At 28.4% G+C, this 14156-nt stretch overlaps 1 protein-coding gene across 1 annotated transcript; it reads left to right on the top strand.

Moving 5' to 3' along the window:
• The first annotated feature begins 3724 nt into the window (after positions 1-3724).
• On the top strand, positions 3725-4640 carry LOC109338340. Its single transcript, XM_019575550.1, has 2 exons — positions 3725-4049; positions 4273-4640. The coding sequence occupies exons 1-2, from the start codon at positions 3746-3748 to the stop codon at positions 4437-4439; spliced, it is 471 nt and encodes a 156-aa protein (XP_019431095.1). The 5' UTR covers positions 3725-3745; the 3' UTR covers positions 4440-4640.
• The last annotated feature ends 9516 nt before the right edge of the window (positions 4641-14156 follow it).

Raw genomic sequence — 14156 nt, 5'->3', positions numbered from 1 at the left:
TGTATCAAAGATAGAATTATAGCAAGTTCAGTTATATATATATTACACAATGTCAACTGAGGTTGAGTCATATGTGTGAATTCTTTTTGGCATAAATAAATTAGACTATGGACATTGTTTAATTATTTTTAGTATAAATTTATATTTTTTGTGCATTGTAATATTAGTTGTGTTTAACTTTTATTATGAAGGAATCTCATAGTGATGATGATGTTCGTGACATTCAAAAAAAGTGTAAGTATGTGCTTGGCCAATATACCTTAGTATGTTAAAATGACTTTGTAAAATACATTAATTACTTAAGGTTACTATATTAATAGATCAATAACTAATACATTAACTTGAAATTTTCAGGTCATGAGCAATCTAAAGTGAATGAAAAATGTCTCACGAAACAAAGGTACTAGTGACGTCCTATGTAAAGGACGAGGAAATCTTTAGTTTAGATATCGAAAAATCAAAGTGAAATCCAAACAAATCAATATTAGAGATAAGCCAATTATAACACCACTTTGAAACAAAGTAGGATTTATGGTGCAGGTATCCAAAAACACTAAGACCAAATTTTGCTAACTCGGCATTTTTTTTGTAGCTATCATTGGTTGTTGAACATAATTAATCGCATTGAAGAATAAATATATTATTTGGATTTAATCATAGTATTTCTAGCAACTATCCCAATATGAAGAAAATATTCACTAAATAGATATTAGATTTGGGTTATAATGTTATATTTATTATGTTCTTGGGCTGAATTGTATCAATAGAATATTAGTTACTATATCATATATTATACTTTCTCTTTTTTCTGCATTTGTAAATTTACATAACACAAATTCATTCCAAAGCTATTTTAAACATTATCAAGTGGATTTAATTGAAGGTATTTTGCACAAACTTCAAACACTTATTTTTTTTTATCAGCAATATATTATATTAAAAATAAAGAAGGAATTAGGAGAACAAGTGGTGCTCCTATCCATAACAACATTACATATACCAATTCAAACAACTTGAAGGGCTCCACACCCAATCCATGAACGAGTAAGGGAAGGAGAAAATCGAGTAGATAGAAGGTTCCAAGAATGAAGTTGAATAGCAAAAATTACCTTGTGGAGATGACAAGAAGAATGATAAAAAATAACCTTATTTCTAGCCAACCAAAGAGACCATAAAGTGACAAACCAGATAGATATCCATACTGATTATGATATGGTTTACGATTAAAATGTTTAAAAATTAAATTCATTTTTATTTTTATTATAGTGTACCTACCAAGACAACATAAATCATTATATTGCGGTTATTATATGATATATACTTCATGAGCGAGATCATTGAATAATGCCAAAACAATAGGCTACCAACGACATTATGTGATATCAAATGCTTGAAATACATTGAGGTTATGCCTACTAAACTAAACGAAGAATGTGCTAACTATGTCATAGATATGTATAACTGGTTTGTTTAGATCTTCCATTATTCTCTTTTCATATTGGGGGATTATTGTTGTAGTAATTTGTTGCGAATGATGTGTGTTGTGTTTTCTAGGTTTACATCTCATAAGATGGAGCACTAGATACTAGATTTTTTTGTAGACAAACCATTTTTAATGATTGTGGTAACAAATATTTGTTTTTTATTGGAACAATAAGAGTATCTTCAGTGGTCCTTAATAAAATAAGGATTGTCTTTAAATTTTGGTATCGCTGGAAGTGATATATTCTCGTCCATAAATAGACAATCATTCTCTAGTTAGAATATGGTTTTAATTTCCACAAAGCCCTTAAAATAATCAAAAAATGAAAGAAAAGAAAAACATATTAACCAACAATAAAAAGGAAAAGAAAGTGTAACAATTTTATTTTCTTCGGATTCAGAGATGATGACATTTAATAGCACTCGTTTGAACAAGCGCTGTTAAAAATAGAAAATAGACATTTAACAGCGTTTGTTTGAAAAAGTGATGTTAAAAGTAGACATTTAACAACACTTGTTTGAAAAACGTTGTTATATGTAGACATTTAGTAGCACTTGTTTAAATAAACGTGATTAAAAGTAGACATTTAACGATACTTGTTTGAATAAGCGTTATTAAATATAAAAAACATGTGGAACTCATTTAAGGACAAAAGATAAGTTGCACAATTATAATAAAGAGTAGAAATGTTGTTTAATTTAATGAAAAATGTGAACAATATAAAATAAGTTGTGAGAACCATTTAAGGACCAAAATTGGCTTGCATCCTAAGGATGGTCTAACAAACGTGGTTTATGTTGTAATGAGTGACCTATTTTGTTAATTTTAAAGGTTGTCTTTATGCAATGGTTTTAATATTCCAAATTGAAATTTTCTATTAAATAAAAGAGGTCTCTTCTTTTACATAAAAGTGAAGACCTAAAAAAACAAGTTTACTTTAAAAATAGTGTCGTAAAATAATGTGAGGTATTTGTAATCAACCAATATAGAGAAAGCGTTCTTGCATATAGATAATCTAAAGCTCTTGGTTGAAAAGTGTTTTAATTTGTATATAGTTAATCTGCATCGCTTGTGTTGTTATATTATAGACATTCTACATCATTTTTCTATGAAATCATTGATGTTTTAAAGAATTATACAATACTTTCTTGACAAAACATTCTTATATTTCCTATATTCTAAGGCACTTGAAAAACCATTCTTATAATTTTTTTGATATTTTAGAAATCTAATACACCTTTATATTTATTTTTCAATTATATATTCTAATTTACTATCTCTTTTCCACCTCTTATTTTTTACTTTCTTTTTAATTTAGTTTTCAATGTGAATTAAATAAGATTATCTTAATTAGTCATATTCTTATATCATTTAATGATTTCTTAAACCATGCTCATTATAAACTTACGTGTAATTTCAATACTTTAAATCTTGAGATTCTTAAACTCTTGTTGTACGCAAAATAACATCTTATCTTATGTATCATAATTTATGTTATACATGTCTCACAAATCAAAGTTTTCTGATTGAAAAAAGGACTCGATATTTAAGTTATTTAATTATATTTGACAAAACACAACTCGGTGACATTGGAGTGTCACAAACTGTGATAAAGGGACACCATACCATTATTAGCTTGGTGAGGACGCAATAAAAAATGAAGAGCCATCATTTATCAAAAAGTCTGAAAAAATGAGGACTCGGCCAAATTTGTAATATCATGTGATACATATATTCCTCTCTTTTTTAAAAGTGAATATTCATTTCAATTCTTATAAATCGAAAATGTAAAAATTTAAATTAATATTTAATGATCATAGATGTGAGTTAATATAATTCATATTATTGTCATAAAAAAATACTAAAAGCAATTAATTTAATTAACCTTTAATATTTTTGGGACTAGAATTTCCAAAGACTAAATTAGTGTACACATAAAATTCAAGAGATCAAATTAAAATAAGTCTTTAACGACTTATATTGAGACTTGGGATTAAGATTAATAATACTTTTAACTTTTCTATAAATGTTCTAGTGATCACTCTCTAAATCTACACCGAGATATCCTGCACTTCATGAGCGGATTGAGATCCTTTCTAGGTCCAGAAGATTTTGACATGTAACACTCAAAAAAGTTATAAGTATAACTATTTTTTTATTTTAAGGTTGAAAGTAATTTTATTACCTGATAGTATTGCAGATGAACCATTGTGCTCATGAGCACACAATAAAACAATCAACCAACAAGGCAATTCACCTAAAATGACCATAGAGCAATTAAGATTGAGAAAGGGACCTTCCTGCAAAGCTTTCAGCATAAGAAACTCAATTATTTCTCTCATTGTCTTTCTTCTCTTATCCCTTCCCTCTCTCACTCTCACTTTACACAAAATCATCTCTCTCTTGCTGATAGTTTTCTCTCACCATTCTTGTGCTAGACTTGAGTTTTTTCCTTATAAAAAACAACAAAACTTGGCTCTGAAATCAGTACCAAACATTTCTATATATTTAGGAAATAGGCACCAAGTTCTATGCATTGACTTTCCTCCTCCTCAAAATCCTAAAGGTAAGAGATAAAAGAACCCCAAAAAGCTTATTTTCTTGATAACATAACCAAAACCAAAAAGGCTTAGCTTCATCTCTCCAAGAAGAAAAAGATAAAGAAAAAGCTTGTGGTATTGCATCCCATGCAATGATTTTCCAAAAGAGCAAGAACCAAAAATTGAGTTTTCTGATTATATCCTTGCTGCTTCTAGTGCTACTATTGAGCACTACACCATTTACCACAGCTGAGAAAAACAGATTTAAAGGAGGTTCATCTTCTTCTAAGCTCAAATTTTCTGAATACCATGTTGAATTTCAAGGGAACAAAGCAGATAAATATGGTGGCGACCAAGTTTTTGGTGCAGAAGAGAGGAAAGTATACACAGGTCCTAATCCTCTACATAACAGATGAGTAATTATGCTACCCGCAGAGACTTATATATTCACCTCCATTTGTGTCCTCAATCCTAGTTTTCTTTCTCTATCTCTTTTCATTTTTTATTTTTCAATTTTATTTCTTTATATTACATTTTGAAGAGCATTTTTTGCTCCATAAGCCTTTTCTAGTGAGCTTATAGATGTATATGAAATTTTTAGTATGAAATTATATAATAATGTTTATGAGAGAATATATTACATTATTTTTAAGAAATCATATATATGATAAAGAATTGTGAACATGAATGCCATATCAATGGGGTTAGTTGGTTCGAGTGAATATTGGTCTGCTTTTGATTTAAGTAATGGATGTGTTGTTTTTTGCATGCTTCCTTTGTCTTTTGGGATTTTGGTTTATTCCAAGATTCTCATAGATATCATCAGGTTTTCCATATTTAGCTAATGCTTACTGGTATTAGAAGAAAGTGTGTGTATGTATTGCCAGCATGTAAATGATAATGATAATATAATAATAATGCTTCTAATAATGAGCTCTATGCTTTTACATTGTAATCAAACTCTTTTTTTTAATTTTATGGAATGGAAAAGTTAAACACAATTAACCACAATTATATGTTTATCTATCTTTATCTTGATTCTATTTTGCTTCTGAGTTTGGAGCTTGGATTTATGCCACCTTAATTTCAAGTTCATAACTTTGTGTTTATCTTAAACTTAACCCTCTTCCTTGGTGATTTAACTTTTTTATCTTCATCATGTTCCAGAGATGAGTTTATTCTAGCGATCTGGACTAAAATAGAATTTTTTTTATCCAAAATCTTTAATCATCAGCTAAATTAAAGCCTAGAATATGTAGTACTATCTCCTTCAGTACATATCATCTCAGCCATTTCAGTATGAAAGTTTACCTATGCAGCTAAAATTCTCAAAACTATAAACATCGTCATAATGTACTAGGGTTTGTAGTAATGTACATATATGTTTTCAAGTTAAATATATTCAACTGTGAAATTCTTGTATGGGAAGAATGAGATGAGTAGAAGAGTTTATATATTAAAAAGACCCATAAAATTATTGCATTAAATTTTTCATTAAATATATGTTGTCTCATTTATAGGTAGTTTTTCACTTTTTTCTTGACCTTGTAACAAAGGGACCAACTAATGGATAAAGGATTCCCATTGTGGGTCCTAACATATTGTTTGGTATATAGATTTTATAAGTAGAAAAGATATATGAAATAATTAGTCAAAAATTTGATGTGTGGTTTATCTATAATTCTTTTCTCTTCTCATATTACATAATAATGGGACTCCTTAATATAGTTGGAGGTCTTTGGATCCTAAAGGTGGTGAATATATAATTTCATTGACGAGGTTTAAAGAAGGGTGTCCTATATGTCTAATTGTTGTATATAGTGATTATTGTGAAATTGGTGGTGTGATGGATGAATTGTGAGTCATGGATCTGTATAAAAAATTTCAACCTCCATCAACACTTTTAATCATGAAAGCCGAGTTAGACTCAAATGTGCACAGCCGTCCACTCATCTTAATTTCTCTTTCGTGATTATTAACTAGGCCCCACTTTAATTTATTTTTATCAACATTTTTGCCCCTGACATTAGTGGGAAGGAAGTGGAAAAAATGATAATAAAATTAATTAAACAAATAGTGTAATATATATGTTATGTCAGTATATTATTTATCATTTATTTATATTACTTTTTTTTTGAAGAATCCATAATAATTAAACATAAATAATGAATGATACACTGACAATATATAAAATATATAGTTCATATATTTTTAATTTGCATAATAAAATAATATACTAATTGATTTCTATTTAAAAATATAAAAATATTTTTTTTATACGAAAATGTTATTGTAGTGGATCAAATGCATAATCTTTGTTAACACTTCTAAAACATGTTATTACCAAATTACATATTTTATTTTGTTAAATGTTATAAATAAAAATATATATTATATTTTTTATTAATTTTTTAAATGTATGTTTATCTAATTTTAACAGCATACATTTTAATTAATAAATGAATGATCGAACCATTATATTACTACATTAATATGATTTTAAGAATACTAGTTTATATCCATAATTAGTTGGTCCACCTATATCTATTTATAAGTCATATTTTACAATAATTTTAATCTCTAAATATAAATCACTTTATAATATCCAAATACGTGTGAATAATTCATATCAAATATATTTGAATAATTACAGTATACATTTATTACTCCCATCATATTCGAACAAATATTTTCCTTTCCCCATAAATTAATGGAAAGATAGTTTTGGAATTTTCAAATGATTTTAGATGAATTTGATATGATAATTATTTTAACCTAATTTTTTAATTTGTGTGAATTTGATACAAGCGTCTTATAATTAGCTACATAATATTTATCTACTATCAAACAAAACTCCTCTTTAATTTTTAAACATGTCCAATTTTTCATTGAAAGAACCATCTAATTAGTTACAAGGATAATTTGTTTTTCAATCCCAAAACATTATCTTCAATCTTCAGCTTCAATCATTCATAACCGTGTATGTTTATTTTTCAAAAAAAAAAATTACATTCATAGGTAATGTTAGGTGTATGTTTTTTAACACGTTCATTACATTGCTTAGGTGTACGTAGGTAACGTTGCATATATGTTTTTTATATTAATCAAAAAACTCATTTCTAACCTTGCTTACATGCACGTAACTAAGATTACGAATGTATTCTGCAAAAATGGGGATTTAAAACTACTATGCATATAGGCAAAGTTATAAATGAATTCTGAAAAGATTTGGGATTCAAAACCACTATGATGTGGTTTAAATTTAAGCCCCTTCAGTTTATTCACTGTATGTACATTTGAAGGACTAACTAAGAATTGTGCATAACATAACGTTCACGTGGAACCTTGATGCAGTGAGTTTGTATGCTAAATATTTTTTGATTGTATGGCAAGAACAAGAGTGGAAATTTGGAATATGTTATTTCGCTATTCTTTGACTTTATAAGAAAATGAGCAAATTCTATTCCATCACCTACCTTGAGGTTTCTCTAACTACAACCAAACTTCTAGCTTGCATTAAAATTACTATCCATCCCATTATATAACTTTCCCTAAAAAATTATTAAATATCATTAGGTATTAAAAAAAACTTTGTACATTATCAATAATTGATTGATTAAAATAAAAGGATTGATATAAAACAAGTTCAAATTATCTTTTTTTAAAACAAGTTAGGTTTTAAGTTATAAATTAAAGAAGAGAATTTGTCAAATGTTATAATATTTATAAAATTTATATATATATATATTATATACAATTTAATTTAATCAAAAGAAATCGATCCACTTACTATTTTATTGAGTTTTATAACCAACAGAGATTAAACCACCAAAAGTAAAATCATGCATGACATGAATGCAAATTAAATAGGATGAGAGTAATGTTAAGTAAAGTAATACGTGTGGTAATAATATAAAAATAATGAGAAAATAAAATTTTCATCCTTATTAATCAATAACATTTTGCTAACTCAAATACACTTTTCACTAAAATCATTTTTTTCTGGGCACAATATGTATTGGAGTTGAGAACATTCATAACCTAGTAAGGCTAGATCTCCAAGAAACGATTTTCTGCATATATATGCAACATTGGAACTCCGATCTTTATTTAAGGGAAAACAATTATGTATTACATGAACCATTGATGAAACTAAAATCAATATAACATAGTCTAACTTGCTTTTAAAATAATAAAAAGCTAAAAATTAATTTAAGTTTATGTTATCAATTTAATATTAATTACTATATTAAAATATGCTCCAAAACCCCAATAAGGTTTGTTCAAGTGATACAAAATTGCATCTAAAATATGGAGCATATATGTTCGCAAGTTGTGTCACTATATATATCACTAGTATATAAGTGGTTGAAAAAAATATATTTAAGTTAAAAATTAAAAAATAACTATTTTTTTACCAATCATAGCTGATGACACATGTAGTGACACAACTTATGAGACCAATATTATAAAACCCGAGTCGGACGTCAAACGGGATGATGTCTCATATTAGGTTTAATTGGTTTAACCGGTTAAACCGTTTGGTCTGATCGGACGATTTTACACATAATTAATATTTTTTATCTATAAATATATAATTATATATAAATATAAAATTTTATATAATTAATAATTATGTATAACTACACTGAAGTAACGTTTCTTTATCTTTTTTGGACCGGAGTGAAACAATAGATTAGAGTCATGTTCCATTTTTTAATTTTTAAGTGAACTGTCTGGTTTACTTCCCGGATTAATCCGGTTTATTGGATTTAACACGGTCAGATCAGAATTTCTCCGATTTAAAGCGGTTCAACCTTCACTCGATTAAGACGGTAAACCAAAACCGTTTCAAGTCCAGGAAGCGGTCGAACCGTCCAGTATGGTCCGGTTTTCACAACATTGTGTGGACACCCGTGTACCCTCTAAATCATTCTTAGCATTGACAATTAGGGTGACCCTGCTCACCCTGCCCATGTCCACACAATGCCCACCAAAATTAGGGCAAGCATGGGCATGCCCGTTTTTAAATAGGGCATGAAACGTCATGCCTTGCCCGCCCTCATCATGGGTAGGGCGGGCTTGCGGGTCGCCGTAAATTAAAAAAATAAACTAAAAATGACATAGTACTTGAGATTACATGAATACATAGTGTGACACTAGGATTAAAAACATAAAACATAACATCATGTTTTGCATAAACCGGACATACATTTAATTGGTAATATATTATATTTTGGAAAATTGTTACAAGTACTCAAGTGGTGAGAACATGAATGACTCTTGTCATACTTGACTCGTCAAATTTCTTATTTTAATGTTTATTGATGCCCATGGGCCGCCCTGCCTGCCCATTTGAAATGCCAATGAGCGAAAAGGGCATGTTGGGTGGACATTTTAGGATGGATGGACACAATTTTCATGTCCTGTCCGTCCAAAACGTGCGGGCGGGCCCCATAAATTTTGCCCAAATTGCCAATGATAATCATACTCCACCCCATATCATAATAATTTTTTCTAACAGTTCTCACCTTAATATTCAGTAACAATAAGTGGTTTTTACCCCATGGGCAAGTCATTCATTATTTATATGTTAATAATCAGTGATTCTTAAATAAAAGTAATACAAATCAATGGTAAATAGTATATTAATAATATAAAAAAATTTACACTGATAATATATAGATTTTAAATTGATTGGATATCATAGTTTATATTTCTCTTCCGCTATAAATCATTTCCCAGAGGACTTGTCTCCTTTTACAAAAATCAATAGAATATCATGATTCTTTTAGACTGAATTAAATACGTATATAAATTATATAACTATATATGACATTAGAGAAATTATTCTCTTTTAATTTTCTATGCTAGAATGTAACTTTCTGTTAGAAAATCAAAAACCAAACTTAAATTTTCTCCTAATAATCATTTTATTATTATTTTTTATGCATTAAAGAGCTCGTCATATGATGAATATTACGCTATTACTCCCGTATAAGATAGAAAGTAAAAATGTAACTCACTCACAAAGGCTATAGGAATCAAAACCTCAGAAGCATGTGAAGTCATTTTCCAGCAACAGATTGTCACAGCAAGCATAAATATAGACGACAACATCCATGACATTTAAGGCAAAGGTTCCACCTTCAGAGAGCCCCATTTGAGTATCTTTAATGAAATCAAGCAGCTAGTACTGATAGTGCATATGGAAGAGGACAACACACTTTTTATTTGGATTTGTGTTCAAAACATATCACTAGCTACAAAATTGAGAAACTTAGAGTGAAAGGAAGGAAAACTGAATGTTTTAGAGTCATTTCAGTGCATTTTATCGCTATTTAACATTTTTCTTCATTCCTCTATAAAATTTAACTTAAAACCAGACTTTACGTAGATCTCAAATTAAAAGTAGTATTAAATATAGAGTAAATTATATTGACACTATTTGAGTGTTTTAGTGAAATTATACAAATCACCATTCACTTTTTTACATCTGCACAAACCCCCTAATTTTTATTTTTATACTTTCATTACAATGATCACTCATACACGAGAAATAAGTGTAATCTTTAAAAAAAAATGTGACAAATGCAATTTAGTTAAAAAATGGTATATTGTATAGACAAATCCAAATAATAAAGATACATTAATTTGTATATTATTTGGATTTGTCTCCACAATATACCATGTTTTGTTTAACTTAATTGCATTTATCACATTTTTGTTTAAAAGATTACACTTATTTCTCATACATGAGTGATTAGTATAATGAAAGTATAAAGATCAGGAGTTTGGGGTTTGTGTAGGTGTAGAAAGTGATGAGTATGTTATGTAATTTTACTAAAACTTATGGGTATCAATGCAATTTACTTTTAAATATGAAGAATTTAAAAAGAGTTATTAAATATTTTCTTTTTATAATTTTCTGATTTATACTTCACAATTTTACATATGCCAGAGTCCTTGATTCAATGACAAATCTTGAAGGTGGGAGAACATTAGAGCAAATATGTATTAGTTGAGTCAATCATTCATTGTTAAACGTTATTTGCATTTTAAATTGATTATCCGCATTTTTTTACTAATCAATCAGACTTTAAAGTTAGCTGACACATTTGTTCAACGTTGATTAAATTATCGTTAATTGGTGATAATGTAAATAGACAATTTATAAGTGCGAAAAAACCCACCTTACACGTATTAACTATAATGGTGAAAGACTAATCCCATTTTACCCAATGTGATCACATAGGGGAAGGAGAGGAGGGTCCATTCGATATCATAAATATAGTAATCATATCTTTCTCCATATGGCATCTGCATCCAGGATTGTGTTGTGGGCAGAAAAGTACTTGGATTCATAATATACAGAAGATATTATTCCTTTCATTTTTTAGTTTTCTTGGTTGATGCTTAATTCTTACCATTTTAATGTTTTATTTTAACAAAATGTGTAAGTATTAAAAATGTATTTGTCTATTTATATAAGGTTAAGTTATATCTTCAGAAAAATAAAAAATTTAAGAGTTTAATTCATTGAACGATATTTGTTAGGAGAATTAGACACATTCGAAAAAAAATTTCATTATCTAAAACTTGAAATAATATATTCCCAAAAAACATGTGAGTGAGCGTGGGGGAGGGGGATTATGTACGGATCCTTATTTATGGCATTAAAGTGACATCCATTATATAACGATAGGACTGGTGTGGTTAAATTTCATGAACATAAAATAAGTCATAAGATGCGTAGTATCTAACCGTTAATAAAGACATACAAACCCTTTAATTTCATACAGTTAATCACTTAATCTAAGAAATAGAATAATTTTAGGACCATAATAAGTGTCTGTTTTTTGAGTTTAAGATTGACTTCGAAAAATAAATTAGTATTTGTGAAATTACAAGGAGTTATATAACAAAACTCGAGCCAAAAATTCGTTACCAGCCAAAAGCATGTCCCCCCAATGGTAAAAGCAGCTAAAGTAGTCGGTGGAAACAAGTATAACTATATACTAACTTGAGTTTAACGATATGTTTAAAAATTTTAAAGCATAAGACTGTGCTTTTAAAAGCATGGCATCTTTAAGCTTATTTAAAAGACTTATAGCAATTTGTTTTAAATACGTTAACACATTTGTTTTTAAATATACTAATCATAAATTATTTTTCTGTGAATGACATTTATTGGAACTAGCGTGTTGACAGCCACTATCGTGTCTGTCAACCCGCTTTCCTATCATTTATAATATATAGTTTGTATGTCATAAATGCCAAATATAATATTTTGTGTTAATATTTGTAATTTATAGTTGAATTTATTCGATTAGTGTAATGTTCAATTTTTTAAATTGAACATTCATATTCTACATTTAAAACTGATAGTCGTAATATAAAAATAAAGAATAATTATACAAATAATATGAACATATATTATGTGGAGATAAACATTGGGTTATATATGATTTTTTTGTAAATATTAGAAAATAGTGAGGGCAAAATAGGAAGAACCACAAATTACACCATGATGGGTGATTATTTTGGGTTTTTTCTTTATAAGTAGTATATAGATAGATACTATTTATTATACCATAAAAATATACTAACAAACTTGCTTTTAAATAGGTTTATCTAACCTCAACAATTAAATTACATTTTTTAATATATTTTTATATTCAAATTTTACATATAATAATTTTAGTTATATTAAATAATATAAATATTAATAATATATAATGAACTAGATTGGTTAATAATCTTTAAACATTTTTAAATGGCATAAAGTTTAACATGTTAAGCTAAATATAATCTTTAAGAAATTTTAACCAGACCTATTTATGAAGAAAAAAACTTAATCTAACATGTTATATACTAAGCCATAATATGTGACCTAACTTGCTTCCATACCTAATAGATCACTTTTGTATTACCCATTCTTTAAAGTTTAATGTTTAAGGTCATGTACAAAGATTAAATGATATAATTGATTTAGTATATATCTTTTACTAAAATATCATCATTTTATCTCATTCGGATTTTCTTGAGATATATTATTATAAAATAACTCAAATTGTCCATGATTAGAGTGAATGAAAGAGACCAAAACTATATGTTGGGATGAAGTTCTTTGTCATATAGTGTACCAATTAGAAAAATATAATGATCTCTCGGCCCATGATATTGAATGGAGATGTTAGTAGGATATGGACCTGTATATGTATTTTGTAAATCCTATTTGGGTATACTAGAGCTTGTAATCTTAATCTCTAATATATATTGATAGTTGTTCAACACTCTATAAGACGAAGGCACATTGGTTGAATCTTGTTAAGAAAGTATATTGTCTTTCTTTTCTTATATTGTTTGCCCTTTATTTAATTGTTTGTGGCCAATGATGCACGATGCACACTTCTGCTGCACTAACAATTGATATATCACTCTTAATTAAGGCGTCAAACTCATGGTGAACAAGTTCAATGAAACTGGTAACTTTTTTATTCTAGCAAATGAGAGTGAAAGATGTTATGACTCATAAAGGTATGTCAAAGGCATTGCTCAAGCATAAACTAGACGAATCGATGGAGAAATACTATGTATCGAGATTGTTACATATGTTCAAGTGTTAAGTCTCACATTTGATATGAGAGGATGAGTAGAAGAGTTTATAAGTGAAAAAGACTCATAGAACTATTGTCTTGAGGTTTTGGTTCGGGACATGATGTCTTGCTTATAAGTGGACATTCACTCTCCCATGTCCTGATAACAAGGGGACTCCTAGTGGTTGGAAGCTCTTCGGTCTCTAGTCCCAATAGGTGGTATCAAAGTTAATGGTTCCACCGGAACATGATGGAGTGCAGGAAGTAAGCTGGTACATGTGTAGTACTCACACTTGATGAAAAGATAGTTGGATATATTCAAGTATGAAGTCTCACAAAAGTAAAAAAGATTTGTGAAATCATTATCTTAATATTTTCGTTCTGATTCAAATGTTGTGTTTCACTTATAAGTGTGCGTGCATTCTCCCATAACCCAATAACAATGATACTCATCAATGGTTGGATGCTCTCCGATTATATATAGGTCCAACAAATCCCTACCTATTATTTCTCATAATTAAGAGGGATAAGAAA

The sequence above is a fragment of the Lupinus angustifolius genome, unplaced genomic scaffold (genome assembly GCF_001865875.1).
Source record: "Lupinus angustifolius cultivar Tanjil unplaced genomic scaffold, LupAngTanjil_v1.0 Scaffold_22_22, whole genome shotgun sequence".
Taxonomy (NCBI): domain Eukaryota; kingdom Viridiplantae; phylum Streptophyta; class Magnoliopsida; order Fabales; family Fabaceae; genus Lupinus; species Lupinus angustifolius.
Note: the sequence above shows the minus strand (reverse complement) of the source record. Positions and strands in the feature narration are given on the sequence as shown.